General features: G+C 39.4%; 1 protein-coding gene across 2 annotated transcripts in view; it reads right to left on the bottom strand.

Moving 5' to 3' along the window:
• Positions 1-18,391, bottom strand: part of Tpd52l1 (TPD52 like 1) — a 113,292-nt gene that overhangs the window by 30,686 nt on the left and 64,215 nt on the right. For both annotated transcript variants that reach the window (XM_059272597.1, XM_059272598.1), the window contains exon 2: positions 5,717-5,832. In XM_059272597.1, coding sequence (XP_059128580.1) covers positions 5,717-5,832 — 116 coding nt within the window. The remainder of the gene's footprint in view (positions 1-5,716; positions 5,833-18,391) is intronic.

Raw genomic sequence — 18,391 nt, 5'->3', positions numbered from 1 at the left:
TGGGTATCTCTGGTTCTTTTCCCACAGACAATGCTTGGGTATGGCATCTTCCTCTACTCTTTTGATAGCTAGAGCCCTCCCGCTTCCTTCACTTTGAGTGACTGAAATTGCTGGGAGTCTGTTTCTTTCTTGGGATGGGATGGATACATGGGGTGTTTCTGCAGTTTCTACTGTGTGATAAAAATCCTGGGAAAAATTGTAACTTGCAGAAGTAAATTACCGATGTAGGGAAGGAGAAGGGGATGACATATCCAGATAGTTCAGCCTGATGCACGTGGAGCTATATAGACATAGTGAGTTACGTGTTGTGAAGGAGAGGAGAAAGTAAACAGAATCAGTTTCCATTAGAATTTTTAATACAAATCTGACCCTCCTCACAAAAATGCTAGAAATTTGAGGTGACCTACTTATCTCCCGTAACCTCTATAGTTTGGATCTGGAACATGCGCCAAAGTCCCGTGTGTCAAGTGCATGGTTCTCAGCTTGGGAGGTGACAGAAATTTTGAGAAGTATAACCTAGTGGAGGGGAGTTTGGGCGGACACTCATGGGTGATGTTGGGGATGCTGGTTTCTTCCACTGCTTTTTTTTTTTCTTTTTGCTTCTTGCCAACCATGATGTGAATAATCTTCTCTGCCACACACTCCCACTATGGTGCAATGTACTATCATAGCATCAATGTTGTCTAGAGAAACATGGCCAAGTGACTATGGGTCAAAACTTCTGAACCTATGAGCCCAAATAAACCAGTCCTGAGGCTTGGGGGTTCAATTATAGCAGTGATTTTACTGCAGTTCATACAAATCATCCTGAGAGCATATGTAAAATGCAGAGTCCCAGGTATGTACCTCCATTTTTATCACTCTGAGATTCTGAAGTATCACGTAAGGCCAGACATCTTTTTTTTTTTTTTTTTTTCTTTCGGTTTTTCGAGGCAGGGTTTCTCTGTGTAGTTTTGCGCCTTTCCTGGAACTCACTTGGTAGCCCAGGCTGGCCTCGAACTCACAGAGATCTGCCTGGCTCTGCCTCCCGAGTGCTGGGATTAAAGGCGTGCGCCACCACCGCCCGGCCAGACATCTTATAATATCTGACAAGGACCTGCAGATATTCTGCTGCAGGTGATATGTAAAGCCTGCACTGTGAGCATTTCATCAGTAACATCAGATCTAAAGTGAGATGAAGTGCAGGTAAATCACATTGACCAAAGCATTTAGAATATTCTTTCCCTCAGCTTAAAATTATTTCTTCATTAGAAATAGGTAGTTGGTTCTTTGGTTTCTTTTTTAAATATTATTTATCTATTTGAGACAGGATCTCACTACGTAATGTTGGCTGACCTGGAACACCCGATTTAGGGTTATTTGAGTTTTTGACGATCTCCATGTGAGAAATATTTATGGCCAAGCTTAGACACTTTAGCAGGGACCTTCAAAATAGGCTCTGACTATTGATCATGCTGGCTGGAATTTTCCCCACTCCTATTAATCCCTGTTTTTCTTGAATCATTTTATCTAGGGACATTGGCAGTACTGAATTGTTATGTAACCACAGATTGACAGTCCTGGTGCCAACACGTCCATCAGTCCAAAGCCAGGCAAGTTACAGAATACCGTGCATCAAATGCAGCTTAGAGGAAGCAAAAGGGGAAGGGAGGATGCCGCAAGCTGCAGGAAAATGTAATGGAATCCAGCTACTATCACAAAAGCTACTACTTGGAAAGGTCAAGGACTTTTCTGAAGGTCAAGCCATGGCTTAAGAAGTCTTGGTGATATTTTAGCTTTTGTATATATATTAGCTGACTCCTGCAATGATTTCCTTGTACGCTATATATGCTTCCAAGAACTCATAACAGTGTATTTTACCTGAAATACGTATCAAGCATCCAAGGCCAAACGACCTCCTGAATTAAGGTAAATTAAGCTCAGATCCTCCTTTCTTATACAGCTTTAGTAGTATTTATACTAACATTGTAGACTCCTAACATTTACCTAACCACCTCTAGGGATGTAGTTTGAGCACATAAATTCCCTTTTTCTGATATATTAACCCATTTTAGCTTTTAATTGACCTCCTCCTTTACCACTCCCCTTTTGGGTTGTAAAAGAAAGCCTGATGGTCACTGCCTGAGGAAAACTCTTGTCTGCCTTTATGACCCTGTCAGAATTCAAGCCTGGTGACCTTGCTTTAGCTACGGCACTTGCTATTGCATGGGTATATAACTGTAAACCTCAGAGACTGAGGAGGATTTTGACTGGAGAACTAGAAGAATGAGATGGAAGATGAGGAAGAGCCAGATGGGGAAGAACGAGATGAGAAAGACCAAGATGGGGCAGAACTAAGATGGGAGAATTAAGATAGAACTTAGAAGGGACAGCAGATAAATGTAGAGAGAAATCAGGAGCTAGGCATTGAGAACAGAACTGAAGCTGTGTAGATAGGATTTTATCCCAGAGGAATAAAGAAGACGGACTAAGAGCTTGGTGTACTTAGATTCTTTTCCTGAAAATAAGCCTCACCGTTTGTAGCTTCTTTTCTGGGCCCCTGGGAAGAAGATTATTAAGGCTGGACCATAATCATTTTCGAGAGGATGACAGCAAGAATTATTACATTTATCTGAAGATAGAGATAATTAGATATTTGAAGACCCTAGGCAGCTAGTGATAGGACCGAATGAATACCAGGAATGAAACAGCACTTTGTGATACAGTGATAAGATCCATAAAATCACATACCCCACAGTGGGCACTACCAATACAGAATTTTGATTAAGCTGCAAAATAACTCAAGCTAATTATAAAAAGTCATTGGATACCTATGTACAAACCACTGCACCAGAACAGGAGTAATATTGGTTTCATGTCCAAGGAATTTTAAGAATCCAAGCATAAAACAATAAAAGAAACTACATTTCAAGTAGTAGTGTTCAAGACGTGTTGGCCGTGGGGATGGATGGACTTAGAAGACAGTCTGAGGACAGCCTCACAGGGACATTAATAACAAAGTGGTGGGGGATAGGGCAGGAGGTCTGGGTGGATGGAAGACAACGGGAAGCCATGAGGGAACCCTGAGGAGGAGTGAACCAGTGTCTCGGTATCTGGCAGACCTAAGACTGCTTTGGACAAGCAGTCAGAGATAAGCAGTCCTTATACACAGAGGTCTCGCTTTGCCACATGACTGCACTTTGCCCGATACAAAAGTGGATCTCCAAAAGACTGGTGATCTCTGAGGAATCTTTAAAAAATTTTTAAAGGATTTATTAATTTATTTAGGAATGAAGAGGGCATGCACATACCATGATGCACATGTGAAGGTCACAGGACAACTTATGGGACTTGACCTCTCCTTCCACTACGTAAGTCTCATGGATCTAACTAAAGTCATCAGGCTTGGCTACAGGCACCTTTACCCACCGAGCCATCTGCTGGCCTCTGAAAAGTCTTCATATCGGGTGCCTAAGAAACCCAGTAAGACCTTCCAGATGCAGAGAACAGCTACCTTTGACCTAGGAGACCGTCTGTGGAGGGCTGAGACAGGGGCTGAGCTTTTTTGAAAGTACTGAGACTGCTGAGGGTGATCTCTGTGTGTTCTTGTAACAGCTGGATCCTAGCACTGCCAGTAAAGTTGGAATGTGTCTGCGATGAAAAGGCCCCATAGTGCTGGGCATGGGCAGGACATTCTGTGCAAGAGCAGAGAAGGGGGGAAAGCTGACTTGGGAAAAGGGCAAGGCCAAGGTGGGGGTAGCGAGGGAGAAGTGGAAATGGGTGAGGGAAAATATCAAAGATACATGTGACTGTCTTTTCGTTGTCTGGGGTACAAACCCCACACAATTGTCTCTGGAAGTCATGATGCTAACTTTGACCCTTGATGAGTACCCCTGAAGCACCCAGAAATAAACAGAAAGTATTAAAAGTCAGTGCACTGTGAAGGATGGAATCATGAATCCCAGAAACGCGAACACAGTTACAAAAGGGTCTGGTGTTACCATCAGGATTCTGACTTCAAAAGTATCAGAAATAAAACTTGCTGGATGCATAATGCTGTGACCAAGAAGGCAGGGAATTCTGAGAATGTTGCTGGGCATTTGCATTCAGGGAGCATCCAACTAAAACCAATGCTTGATCCCCCCCAATAATAATATATTAAAATGAAATTAATTTAAGGGCAGGCACACAAAAACAAATACTAAACAATTTCATCTATATTTGATACAAATAAAAAGTCCCGTAGAAACAGAGTAAAATAGTGTTTACTGGAGGCTGGAGAGGAAAAAGAGGGATGTGAGGAGAAAATGGTCCAAGGATACAAGATTATTTTGGATAAGATTAAGTTCTGAGGCTCCACTGCACAGTAGGGTGATAATATTGATTATACGTTTCAAACTAACTAGGAGCCTGAATGGTCTCATCACAAAGAAGAGCTAGATGTGTGAGGCAACCGATACATGATGCATCTTTTTTGACTGCCACATGCTATTCTCATGTATGGATATATCACACTGTACCCTATAGACACGTGCTATTGACATGTGTCGATGAAAATAAAATGAAAAGGTATAGCAGGGTGTACTGGTAAACACTGGTATAACCTAAACTCAGAAGGCCAGGAAGGATTGTTGGTCGCACATCAGTCTGGGTTATATAGCAAGATTCTGCCTCAACAAAACACAATGTAAATAATAAAATTACAGGATCAAACTTTAAGCAATTTATTGCAATTAATTAAGACTTTACTATGACAGTGAACTATCATAGTGCATCGGCTGTGGTGGGGCCTGAGGCTGTCCTGAGCCTGTGGGAAGGGGCCAACAGAAAGGCAAAGCCTTGCTTTCGTGGGGAACAAGAGCTTCCTGCCCTGCGAACTGGATATGGAAGGAATGATGGTTTCTACCAGCATCTCTTATCCTCCTGCTTCACTCTGCTCCAGGAGCTCTTCTCCAGCCCTCTCCAAGGAAGAGACATCTCTAAGCAGTGAGTGGATGGGTGAGAGGGTACCACTTGCAAAAAACTTCCACAGACCTGTGCTTAGGATGAGACTGGCATTCTCCTTTCCTCGAGGATGGGTCCCTACAGCAGCTACACACGCTCCAATTAAGCCCTAGTTAATTGTAGCTTACCTCTCCACCCCAAGAGCCTTGTTCTTCTTCAAAAGAGCCAAACTAGCTGCTCTCATGGTTATTGTTTTCATTAAAATAATACAAATTCCGAAGAATTGCTTTAAAAAAAGGAGATTACACCCATGCCGTGGTTTCTTTCTTTCTTTCTTTCTTTTTCTTTTTGTATTTTGTTTTGTTTCTGAGACAAGGTCTTATGTAGCCCAAGCTAGCCCAGAGCTCACTCCATATCCCAGGCTAACCTCCACTCTTCAGCTTCCTGCCTCAGCCTCCAGAATACAAGGACAGCAAGCATGCACAGCCACACCCGATCTGCCCCATGGTTTTAAACGCATTCCATCTGATTCATAAGCGATTAACATGTGCACAACCTCTCAACACTAAGGAGAACAAGAAACACACACTTAACACTCATTATTATTGTGGACTAAACAGCACCGCCATCTACTTTACTGCAGACACAACCAGGATTCCAAAAATACCTTGGGTAAAAATGAATCATCCTGCAATGCATTCATTTATGACACTTTATTACATGAAAGACAACATAATTGCAGTCTGGGACCTGTGTCGAGTGGAAGATAGAAAGAGAAGATTACTAAACATACCTGAACTAATTCTGCCTTTAGCTCCTCCTTCTCCTCCTCAGAGAGCATGCTAGAGAAGTCGGCACTGGCTATGGCATCCTCATCTCTTCCTTGCAGTGGTTCCGTCTCCAATAAGCCTTCAGGCAAAGGGGACAAAACATAAACAAGTAAGGATTATACATCCCACCATCTTCCATTTCTGTAACCTGCAGAACACCATATACTGATTCCCCCTCACACTAAAAACGCAACCAAAAATTCCCCCAAAGACAAACAGGAACAAAGCCCTCGTCCTAAATGCGTGGCGGACTCCAAGAGAGCAAATACTGAGAAGCCTTGAACAAAAGAAGCAATCAAAAAACCTGAGTGCTGAGGGAAAGGCAGAATGTAAACAAGGGGCTGGATAGACTGTTCAGTGTTAAGAGCATGTACTACTCGTACAGAGGACCTGAGTTCGGTTCCCACGGCAGAATGCGCACAACTACCTGCAACTCCAGCTCCAGGGATCCCACACCCTCTTCTGGATAGAGGGGACCTGCACTCACATATGCACATACCTCCCCAACACACTCTTATACACATAATTCTGAAAATAAAAGACATCTTTAAAAAATATAAACAAAGTAAGCTGTCACAGAATTTTCCTAGGTCATATAGGTTCATCTTTAACTGCCTCATAGGTTCAGAAGGCAGAGAATAAAATCCACACAGGGAAAGAAACTGAGACTCAGCCTGCCTTTCCTGAAGGCATCTGCAAGGTAACCTGCCTGGTTCTGAAACTCAGAGCTGAACAACAGACCAAAAAAAGAAAAGAAAAGAAAAGAAAAAAATGCCTGTCCCTACCCTGCCCCAACCTGAGAACTCAATACCCTATAGTGGGCTGCATACAAGCCTACTGCTTAGATGTACTTTGCCTGCAAATAATCAGAGCCCAGAAAACTAGTTTCTATTTTTGATGTGGTAACATGCAGAGGCTAAAACAGCCACACTTAGAAGAAACACAGAAACAAATGATTCCCCAAAGAGGAAAAGGTGGGAAGTACCTGGGGTTTTGATGCTATCCTTGGAGCCCAGACTAACCCCATGATAGCTCAATTTATAACTAGAGATGCCTTCCTAGTTAAGAAACACAATCCCTCGGAGGGCTCTGGGCCATCTGGCTGATCCACTCACTGGCCTGTGGTGCCTGGAGAACCCGGAGCATATCCATAAATATGTTCAGAAAATATTTATTTATGACATGGTATATGGCAGAGCGTCATTTACACATCTGTAGTAAAAGGGCTTTTAAACATTATTCATGTGGAAAAATAATGTACACATTCATACTCCTAAAACTGAAACTCCTAGAAGACAATCAGTTCCTATCCATCAACCTCTATCAACTTTCGGGAAGGAAGAGATTTTTTCAACAAGAAACAGAGCAAAACATGTAAGGAAAATTAAGAAAGTCTCTCTTAAACACTATCAGAGACAAAAAAAGACATCAGAACATATTGCTACATAAATGATTAAGGAAAGATCAGTTCCTAGAATATGTAGAATTTCTACAAACCAATCTTTTAAAATGGGGCCTAGAAATCTTTGCTTTCCTTCTGTCCCCTATTTCAAATTCTCCATTGTAGCTGGAGAATTTCTCTCCAGCTCCCACCACCAAGTCCCGCCAGTCTCAGAGCCCATTTATAAAATAAACATACAGACTCTTACATTATTTAAACTGCTTGGCCATTAGCTCAGGCCTGTTATTGTCTAGCTCTTACTCTTATATTTAGCCCATTTCTATTAATCTTTACTTTGCCACATGGCTCATGGCTTACTGGTACCTTACATCTTCCTTGTCCTGATGGCGGCTGGCAGTGTCTCTCTCTCAGCCTTCCACTTCCCAGAATTCTTTTCCTTGTCCCGCCTATACTTCCTGCCTAGCCAATGGCCAATCAGTGATTTATTTACTGACCAATCAGCAACACACTTGACATACAGACCATCCCACAGCACTTCCCCTTTTCTTTTCTTAAAAAGGAAGGTTTTAACTTTAACATAGTAAAATTACATATAACAAAACAATTATCAAGCAAGAATTACAGATACAATATTAAAGAAGAGATCCTATCTATCTTATATTTGTAAGTTTAAGGTTTTATATCTAACTTATCTTTTATTATAACTAAGGAAAATTGTAAGTATCTAGTCTTTAACCACATCAAAGACCTCAGAAGGATATACTACTACCTGAGAAATGGAGAAGGATATAAGCAACTTTTAGGAGTCTTGTAGGGTAGACAGAGACAGCTGGCAGCCTGGACAGTTATTCAAAGTTCTCTTGTAAAGTTGGGGCATCTGTCTTCAGCCCACAGGCCTAGAGTCTCTTATTTACTTTTCTCTGTGTCTTGTAGAATGTCTGGCAGTTTTCTCTGCAAAGCAGGAACCTGAAGGACCATTTTGTCAAGCAAAGTTCAGTGGTCACCTTTCTATGGGTCCTGCATGTCCAGTTGATCAAGCAGTCCAGGCAAGAACAGTTTCTTGCCCAAATGGCTATTTTTGTCAAGGTGAAGATAAACTCCATATGGAGTGTCTTCGATGCCCATCCTCCTCTCTGAAGTAAATCGGTGCTGTCAGGAGCAGACATGTCTCATTGTCCAGAAAGTCTAAATTTTTAAAACATTTTAAATGCCATATTCTGTAGGTCTTTGAAGTGTTTGAAGACTACCTATCTATCTGAAATATATCTATGTATACCTAGAAGACTTAACTAACATGGCTACAAATATTATCATAGATGACTAACTATTAATCTATTTTTTAATTATCCATTACAATTTTAAATGAGTTACATAAACATAATACCTCAAACAAGAATAGAAATATATATACAGTATAACAAAATTAAGTTTAAACTTGTATCAATAAACTAAAATCTATAGCGATGTAAAACATTTTAAACAAGTTGTTACTCTTTAAAAGTAGGTTCATTAATCTACCCTTTCATCCTATCATATCTAAACTATCCCCCTTTTTGTTTTAGAAAGAGATTGTATTTATAATCAACCTGATTTAAATAAAAATATTGTTTTTTCTCTGTCCCACACCAGAGGGCTCTTCTGATTTGGGACACAAGAATCTCTTAACCATTTTTTTTTTTTTTTTTTTTGAGCAATATGTCTGGGTTTAGAGGGGGAGTGAGCCAATTCCATCTCTAAAGCCAGCTTGGTATATTTGGGAATTTGGGCGTAGCTTCTCTTACTACTTCCTGCTGGAGGGGGGCGCTGTATCTTATGGGGACACAAAGAAAATTTTAGGATCATGGAGTAGTCCATGAGGCTGTATCGTCTGAGCCAGTTGCCTTGAAACCATTCTGGATGTTGAATCATCTGGGCCATGGTGTCACTGGAGACCTTTCAGGGGGTCTTGGCTGGTCAAACCTGATGTATCTTAATCTGGAACAAATCCATAGTCTCTGGCTTTCTGTGGAAACAAAAGAGACTCTTTTCCAAAGCAACATATCCTTATATCCAAATTTTGAAGTCAAGGTATCTTTAAAATATACATTTTGGCATAACTCAACAGCTTTTGCAATCGAATGTTTTTCTGCAGTTAAAAATCCCAAAGACAACACAATCCAGATTCTCTGTGTAATATCCATTTTTACGTGGCTTATTTTTTATACTACCTTTACTGTCTCTTTAATGACTTTATTTTTTAAAACTATGTATTTGTTTCTATAACTCTATATATCACCTTTTTTGTCTCTTTCAAGCCCACGTATCTTTTACACACATTGTAAACTATTACATCTGAATCTGTCTTATTGTGAATCTCTTGCCTTAAACTGCAGCAGCTGTGGCTGCTGGCTCCGCCCACCTCAGCTTCCCAACATGGCTACGTTTACCGCCAGCTCTGGGAGCTATCGTGGGTCTATGCTTTTATCCAAGCAGCGTGTAGCCCAAAAACCTCTTCTGCTTTGTACTAGCAAAGGCTAAATCCACCATGCAGCTTAATGTGCCACTTGCAAAGGTCTCATTCCCGCCAAACTACAGGTCGAGCGCACACTCTTGGAACCCGCCAGTAGCTCAAACCGGCAGCTGCCGCTTATTTGAGAGAGACAATTAGGAAGCTGTTTTTAGGTCCGTTTTAGAATCTTTTTTTCTAAGTTTTTAGGTGGAAACTCTTGCCACCACGTTGGACGCCATTTGTAGCTGGAGAATTTCTCTCCAGCTCCCACCACCAAGTCCCGCCAGTCTCAGAGCCCATTTATAAAATAAACATACAGACTCTTACATTATTTAAACTGCTTGGCCATTAGCTCAGGCCTGTTATTGTCTAGCTCTTACTCTTATATTTAGCCCATTTCTATTAATCTTTACTTTGCCACATGGCTCATGGCTTACTGGTACCTTACATCTTCCTTGTCCTGATGGCGGCTGGCAGTGTCTCTCTCTCAGCCTTCCACTTCCCAGAATTCTTTTCCTTGTCCCGCCTATACTTCCTGCCTAGCCAATGGCCAATCAGTGATTTATTTACTGACCAATCAGCAACACACTTGACATACAGACCATCCCACAGCACTCCATTATTATCACCAACCCTGTAGCACACCATTTACAGTGCCTTTCTTCCCTCAGTCCAAGAAAATGTTGAATCTAAAAAAATCCAGGCACGAAATATCCAGGAAATCTGGGACACTGTGAAAAGACCAAATCTATGAATAATAGGAATAGGGAAGCAGAAGAAACCCAGTTCAAAGGCCCAGAAAGTATTTTCAACAAAATCATAGAAGAAAATTTCCTTAACCTTAAGAAACTGGCATCTATCAAGGTACAAGAAGCTTACAGGAGAAGACCAGATAGATTATACCAGGAAAGAAATTCCCCTTGACACATAATATTCAACACACTGATGTACAGAACAAAAAAGAATATTAAAAGCTGCAAGGGAAAAAGACCAAATAACATATAAATGCAGACTTATGATAATAACACTGGACTTCTCAATGGAGACTCTAAAAGGCAGAAACGCTTGGACAGATGTTATACAGACTTAAGAGAACACAGATGCCAACCCAGACTACTGTACCCAGAAAAACTTTCAAATATAATAGATGGAGAAAACAAGACATTTCATCACAAAAGCACATTTAAGCAGTGTGCATTTCACCAACTCTACAGAAGGTGCTAGAAAGAAAACTCCAACCTGAAAAGGTTAACCACACTCAAGAAAACACAGAAATAAATAATCCCAAGAGCAGCAAATCCAAAGAGAAGGAAAAACCCACACCATAACAACAAAATAACAGGAATCAACAAACACCCTCATTGATAACACTCAACATCAGTGGTCTCAATCCTTCATTAAAAAGACACAGACTAACAGGCTAGATTTAAAAACAGGATCCGTCCTTCTGCTGCATCCAAGAAACATATCTTAATATCAAGGATGGACATTACCTCAGGGTAAAGGGCTGTGAAAAGACATTCCATGCAAATGGGCCTAAGAAAGAAACTGGTATAGCCATTTTTATATCTGACAAAATAGACTTCAAACTAAACTAGTCAGAAGAGATGGCATAGGAACTAGATATTCATCAAAGGAAAAATTCACCAAGAGGACACTGCAATTCCTTTTGTTGTTGTTGGTTTTTGTTTGTTTGGGTCAAGGCAGAAATTAAGAAAAAAAATTAAAAACTTTTTAGAATTGAATAAAAGTGAAAACACAACATAGCCAAACTTATGGGACACAATAAAATCAGTTCTAAGGGGCGAGTATATAGCACCAGTGTCTACATAAAAAAACTGGACAGACTTCATATTAATAACTTAACAGCATACCTGAAATTTCTATAACAAAAAGAAGAAATAATACTCACAAGGAGTAGAAGGCAAGAAATAAGAAAATTCAAGACTGAAATGAATAAACAAACAATAATACAAAGAATCAATGAAACAAAGAATAGAGAAAATCACTAATATTAATAAAACCTTAGCCAAATTAACTACAAGACAGAGGTTAATTAAATTAATAAAATTAGAGACAAAAGGGGGTGCATGACAACAGATAGTGAAGAAATCCAGAGAATCATAAGAACATACCTTAAAAATCTGTATTGCACCAAGTTGGAAAATCTAAACTAAATGCATATTTCTTGATAGATACCACCTACCAAAGTTAAATCAAGAACAGATAAACAGTTTACACAGACCAATAATGCCCAGTAAGATAGAAGCAGTAATTAAGTCTCCCAACTAAAAACAAAAAGCCCAAGGCCAGATGGATTTAACACAGAATTCTACCAAACTTTCAAAGAAGAATTAATTCCAACACTCCTCAAATTATTCCACAAAATGGAAACAGACTTACCCAATTCTTTTGATGCCACAATTACCCTGATATCTAAGTCACATAAAGAACAAGCAAAGAGAATAACAGACCAATCTTCCTCACGAACATAGATGCAAAAAATTCCCAATAAAATACTTGCAAAGCAAGTCCAAGAACACGTCAAAAAGATCACCCACCATGATCAAGTAGGCTTCATCCCAGAGATGCAGGGATATCCGACATACATAAATCGATAAATGCAATCTACTACATAAACAGACTGAAAGAAAAAAACCCAAATGCCATTAGATGTAGAAAAGGCCTTTCATAAAATCCAACACTCCTTCATGATAAAAGTCCTGGGAGACTAGGAATACAAGGGACATACTTCAACATAATAAGGGCAGTTTACAGAGCTACAGCCAACATCATCCTAAATGGCAGGTCCCCATTGTAGGGCACAGTGTTTGTAGCTGGTTAATGTTTACCTTTCCCCACTAACTGCATGTAGAGTGCCTTTGGGTACCAAGAACACTAGTCAGTGGGGATGAAGGCTCTAGGTAGGCACCAGCTGGACTTCTCTATATCTAATGAGTTTTATAGGTGTTGTCTTCAGCAATAGGGCCTTACCATCAGCTTATGAAGAGCAACTAATAGACTAGGCAATAGCCTGGGTTATTTGGGGGTTCCTATGGAGACCTATTGGCCAATAACCTAATTAGCTGTAACCCATTCCCAGCATGGAGGGTTTCATTTGGTGGCAAGAGATGTCTAGTTAGACCTTTGTCTTCCCTGTTATTTGGTCCATTTAGATTTCTTTCATACATGCATTTATTTTAAGAATAATCTACTTTAATATTCTTAAAATAATTTATTTTAAGAATAATTTTAAGAATTATTTTAATAATAATCACATATGCATTTATTTTAAGAATAGTAGGTTTCCATCTGACCCCTCAAACAAGTCTTCACGTTAGCTGTCCTCCCCTGTATTCCCTCACTTACCCCCCTCCCTCTCTCTTTTCCTTTAATCCTCCCATTCCCGCCTCCCCACATCTCTCCATAATCATATATTTGATTTCTTCTTCCTAAGGAGATACACCCATCCCCCACTCCCTTGCTCTATATAACCTCTGTAGTTAGATGGATTAAAGCCTGTCTATCGATGACTTAACAGCTAACACCCACATATGAGCAAATACATACCACATTTGTATTTTAAGGTCTGTGTCACCTCATTCAGTATTTTTTCTAGCTCTATCCATTAACCTGTAAATTTCATAATTCTGTTTTTAACCTCTCAGTAATATTCCATTGTGTAAAAGTACCACATTTTCTTTATCCATTCATTCATTGACAGATATCTAGATTGTTTTCAATTTCTGACTATTATAAATATAGCAGCAATGGGCATGGATGAGCAAGTGTCTCTGTAGTAGGAAGAAACATTCTATGGATATATGCCCAAGAATGGTATAGCTGGATCTTGAGGTAGATCTATTCCCAGATTCCTAAGGAACTGCCACACTGATTTTCATACTGGTTGTACAAGTTTGCCATCTTAAGACATTTTTTAAAAAAATATCAAAGAAGATATCAGACAATGGAAAGAGCTTGACCATGTTTATGGATCAGTAGGAATAACAGTGAAAATGGCCAGTTTATCAAAAGCAATCCACAGAGTCAATGCAATCCCCAACCAAATTCCAATACAATTCTTTTTTTTTTTTTTTTTTTTTTTTTTTGGTTTTTCGAGACAGGGTTTCTCTGTGTAGCTTTGTGCCTTTCCTGGGACTCACTTGGTAGCCCAAGCTGGCCTCGAACTCACAGAGATCTGCCTGGCTCTGCCTCCCGAGTGCTGGGATTAAAGGCCTGCGCCACCACCGCCCGGCAGCCAATACAATTCTTTACAGAAATTGAAAAGACAATTCTCAGCTTCATATGAAAACACACATACAGACACACACACACACACACACACACACACACACACCACACCACACCACACACCACACACACACACACACACACACACACACACACACACACACACAGGATAGCAAAAAAAAATCAGAATAACAAAGAACTGCTGGAGGTATCACTATTCCTAATCTCAAACTGCACTTCAGAGCTATATTATTGGCATAAAAACAGACACATTGATCAGTGGAATAGAACTGAAGACCTAGCTGTAAGTCCACACGCCTATGGACCCCTGATTTTTGACAAGGAAGTCAGAAACACACACTGGAAAAAAGATAGCATCTTCAACAAATGGTGCTGGTCAAAGTAGACGGCTGCATCTAGAAAAATGCAAATAGATCCATGTCTTCTACACTGTACAGAACTCAACTCCAAATGGATCAAACCTCGACATGAGGTCAGATACATTGAATCTGCAAGAAGAGGAAGAAGGGGATAGCCTTGAACTCATTGGCACAGGAAAACACTTTCTGATCAGAAGACCATTAGCACGGCACTAAGATCAACAATTAATAAATGAAACCTCATGAAACTGAAAAGTTTCTGTATGACAAGGGACACCATCATTTATAAGAAGCAGCAGGCTACAGCACAGGAAAAGACATTTACCAACTACACATCTGATAGAGGGCTAATATCCAAAATATATAAAGAACAAAAACAATAAAACGAAACAAAATAAAGACCCAAGAAACTGGACATCAAGAAAACAAATAACCCAATTAAACTATGGATAAAGACCTTAGTAGAGAGTCCTCAAAAGATGAAACTCAAATGGCTGAGAAACACTTAAAAAAATGTTTAATATCCTTTGAGATTTCATCTTATACCAGTCACAGTGACCAAGATCAATAAAACAAACCAACAGCTCATTCTAGAGAGGACCTGGTGTGAGGAGAACACTCATCCATTTCTGGTGGGGCTATAATCTTGAAATAAATTTTTAAAAAAAGCCATACATATCTATGTATGTAGTAACATAAATAATATTGTTTAATAAAAGAACAAATAATAAGTCTGAGTCTGAGAGCGGAGCTGGAGTACACTGTTAGCCATGTGAGATCTTTGGAATCCAAGTAGAGTTGTAACGCACTAATCAAATGGCCATATGCCTGCTTGTGCAAGATCAAAAACCGGTCTGAAATATTACACTTAAGTCACATATGTAAACTGATCCAGATCCAAGTGAAAAGCTACTGTGCTGGTCCCACAGTCCCAAGTTACTGGCCCAACCTAAGTTTAGTCTAGCTCCAAAGCCTATATCCTTGTCGGTATTTTATACTTCTCTATTAGAGACCCGACTGAATTAATTTATAAAGACAGAGATTTATGTCTTACAGTTCCGGAGAGGCGAAATCAAAAGTCAAGAGGACCCACATCTGGAGAGGGTCCTATGAAAGTATTATCCCTTGGGTGAAGGTAATAGAGCAAGAAAGCATGTATGAGATGGGGGAAAAAAAGAGGCTAAATTCAGTATCAAATGGATCCTATTTCTGTACCAACCTTCTTCATCAATAGCTGTATATGATGACAGAAACCTGTGACCTGATCAATTCTCAGTCCTATGGTACTAGGGATTAGCATCTACTGTGTAAACCTCAGGAGATCTATTGGCAATACACCAGTGTTGAAATAGGAACCATCAGTATGTAAATCAAGAGATGAACTCTAGGTTAAAGAGATACACTTAACACTGTGAGGAAATCACGTACATATTGGCATCTGCATATTTTCAGTACAGCTTCCCAACCACCCCTGGGGATTTGGTAATGACTTATGACCTTCGTACAGTTCTATACATCAAAATGATTATTAAACTACGTTTTTGGATCAGTCATACATTGTTAGCAAGGATTAGGGAGTTGGAGATTTCTTTGAAATATACAATAATCTTGTACTATACCAGTGAGTTAAATAGGTCCAGCTCTCTAACCAAGCTAGGAGGAAAAGGTGTATTCTTTCAAAAAAATTTAATAAAAGAAGGAATGCAAGAAAGCAGCTTAAATGAAGACTTACCATGTCTTGAATAATAGATTTAATACTGTAATATTTATTACTTCATTATATTTTCTTCATAATATGTGGTTAAAAATAACTTCAAATATCTGTTTATTATCAAAGGGATAAAATATTGAGCTAATCTCATTACTATGGGATTTATGATTATCTTCAAATGCACACAAACCCTAATACAAAGTGATGTGTGGAAATTAAAGACATAAGGTATGTTTATTTATTAGTACCCTACACTCTGCATATTTACTTAACTTACCCCTCAGACTGAAGTATCATTTTTCATGGACCTCTGTCATTCAACTGCTTTTCTTTCATCTCTTAGTATCTCTTATCTAATCTCTTACTGTATTGTGTTTCCTGTTGCCCTAGAGTTCTGGCAGACGCTTCAAATGCCAGGGGTGGTACAATGGGTGCCTTACATCCTCACATCCTGAATTCAAGGCTTGGAACCTAATGCAGGGCATGCCAAGAGATTTTAAAACTGGTTTTTCTGAAGCTGAGGACCACTCACTCTGTCCTTTGAGACTGGGGTCAGAGCAGGGCAGGGAAACAAGGTCATGTGGGGAATTTCCATACACACATAAGTAGTCAGAAAAAATAAATCAGAACCTCACCTCCCAGAAATCTTCAATAATATCACCATATCTTTTCCACACTCTACACAGTATACACACTCTCCCTTCATACTTAGATATCAGAGCACCTCTTAATTGGCAATGTCTTAATTGACAGCATTAAAATCTTTCTTAGTATATATAAAACGATAGTTATCTTAACATCTTTGATATTTTAAGTCATAAAAATCACACAGAAATAATGAGATATTCTTTGTGGGAGGATTTGTCCCAGGACTCCATGATGTAGCAAAGACCTCAGATGACCAAGTATTTTATATAAAATGACTTAGTATTTGCATATAACCAAGACACTTCCTCATGATATTTCAACCTCTAATTAACTTATAAAACACAATGTAACATTATGTATAAAGTTTTTATATTGCATTGTTTAGGGAATAATTAAGGGGACAGTTTTACATGTTCAGTACAATTAAAAATATTTTAAACACAGTTTGTCTTATTTACTTTTCTTTTGTACTGATGAAACTACATGACCGAGGTAACAATAAGATGGGTTCATTTAGACTCATGGTTCTAGAGAGATAAGAGTCTGGCAGCACCATGGCAGGCGAGCAATTGAGGGGAGCAGAAGCTGAGCGCTCACATCCTGAACCCAAGCATGAAGCAGAGAGCACAAACTAGAAATGGTAGGGATATTTAAACTCTGAAAGCCAGCCTCCCGTGACATAATTCCTCCCACAAAGCCACACCTCCTAAGCCAAACAGTGCTACCAAACTGGGGACCAAGTGTTCACATACATCAGCGGATGGGGAACAGTCTCCTTCAAACCACCACACGGTTGGTTGACTCTGTAAGAAACGCACAGATAGAGAGGGCAAACTATCTAAACCCATACCTGTGTTCCTAAGAATGAAAGCACAGTGTTTTATAACTTGATCTTTTTATCCATATAACTTTCTCCTCTCGTTCTTAATCATCTCACTGAAAACCTGACCATATCGTAAGTTCTCAATTGGTCCTACAACGTATTTAAAGTGGATATTTCCCAATCCAGTCATAGAGATCGCAACAATTTATTCATCTGTTTGTTTTGTTTTTTTAGACATCTTTCTTTGGACTTTTAATGACTCATGGATGAGAACTGGCTCAGGTCTGTGGATTTCATCATAATATCTTAATTAATGGCTTATTAAGTGACTATGTGATAAAAGTCTATCTCCAGGGAATAGACTGCTTGCAGAACAAGCTCCTTTTCAACTTTGTACTGTAATGGCTTCAACCTGTCTTTTCATCCAGAACATATGGATAATAGTGTTATTCATAAGGGTAGTTTATTAGGGATTACAGTTTTGCCAAATGCCCAGTGCCTGGCATATGATAATCAGTAAGTACATTAGTTCCACTTTCATTTTAATAAAGCAATATTATTTTTTGATTGGAATCATTATAAAGTTCAGTTACTATGGGAGTAAAAACAGAGTCAAGTTACTAAAAAAATTTCTTGATGGAGATAAGCTATTAACATGTAAATCCTTAAGTAAAACCACTACATGGCAGGCTGAATGAATGAATTCACTAAATGAATGCCCTAAACCAGTGGTTCACAGTCTTCTTAATGCTGCGACCCTTTAATACAGTTCTTTATGCTGTGGTGACCCCCCTCAACCATAAAATCATTTTCATTGCTGCTTCATAACTTCAATTTTGCTACGGTTATGAACCATAATGTAAATATTTGTGTTCTCCAATGGCATTGGGGGTCTCCACCCACAGATTGAGAACTCCTGCCCTAACCCATCACAC

The sequence above is a fragment of the Peromyscus eremicus genome, chromosome 8b (assembly GCF_949786415.1).
Source record: "Peromyscus eremicus chromosome 8b, PerEre_H2_v1, whole genome shotgun sequence".
NCBI lineage: Eukaryota > Metazoa > Chordata > Mammalia > Rodentia > Cricetidae > Peromyscus > Peromyscus eremicus.
The sequence above is the reverse complement of the archived record's forward strand: the minus strand, read 5'-3'. Positions and strand labels throughout refer to the sequence as shown.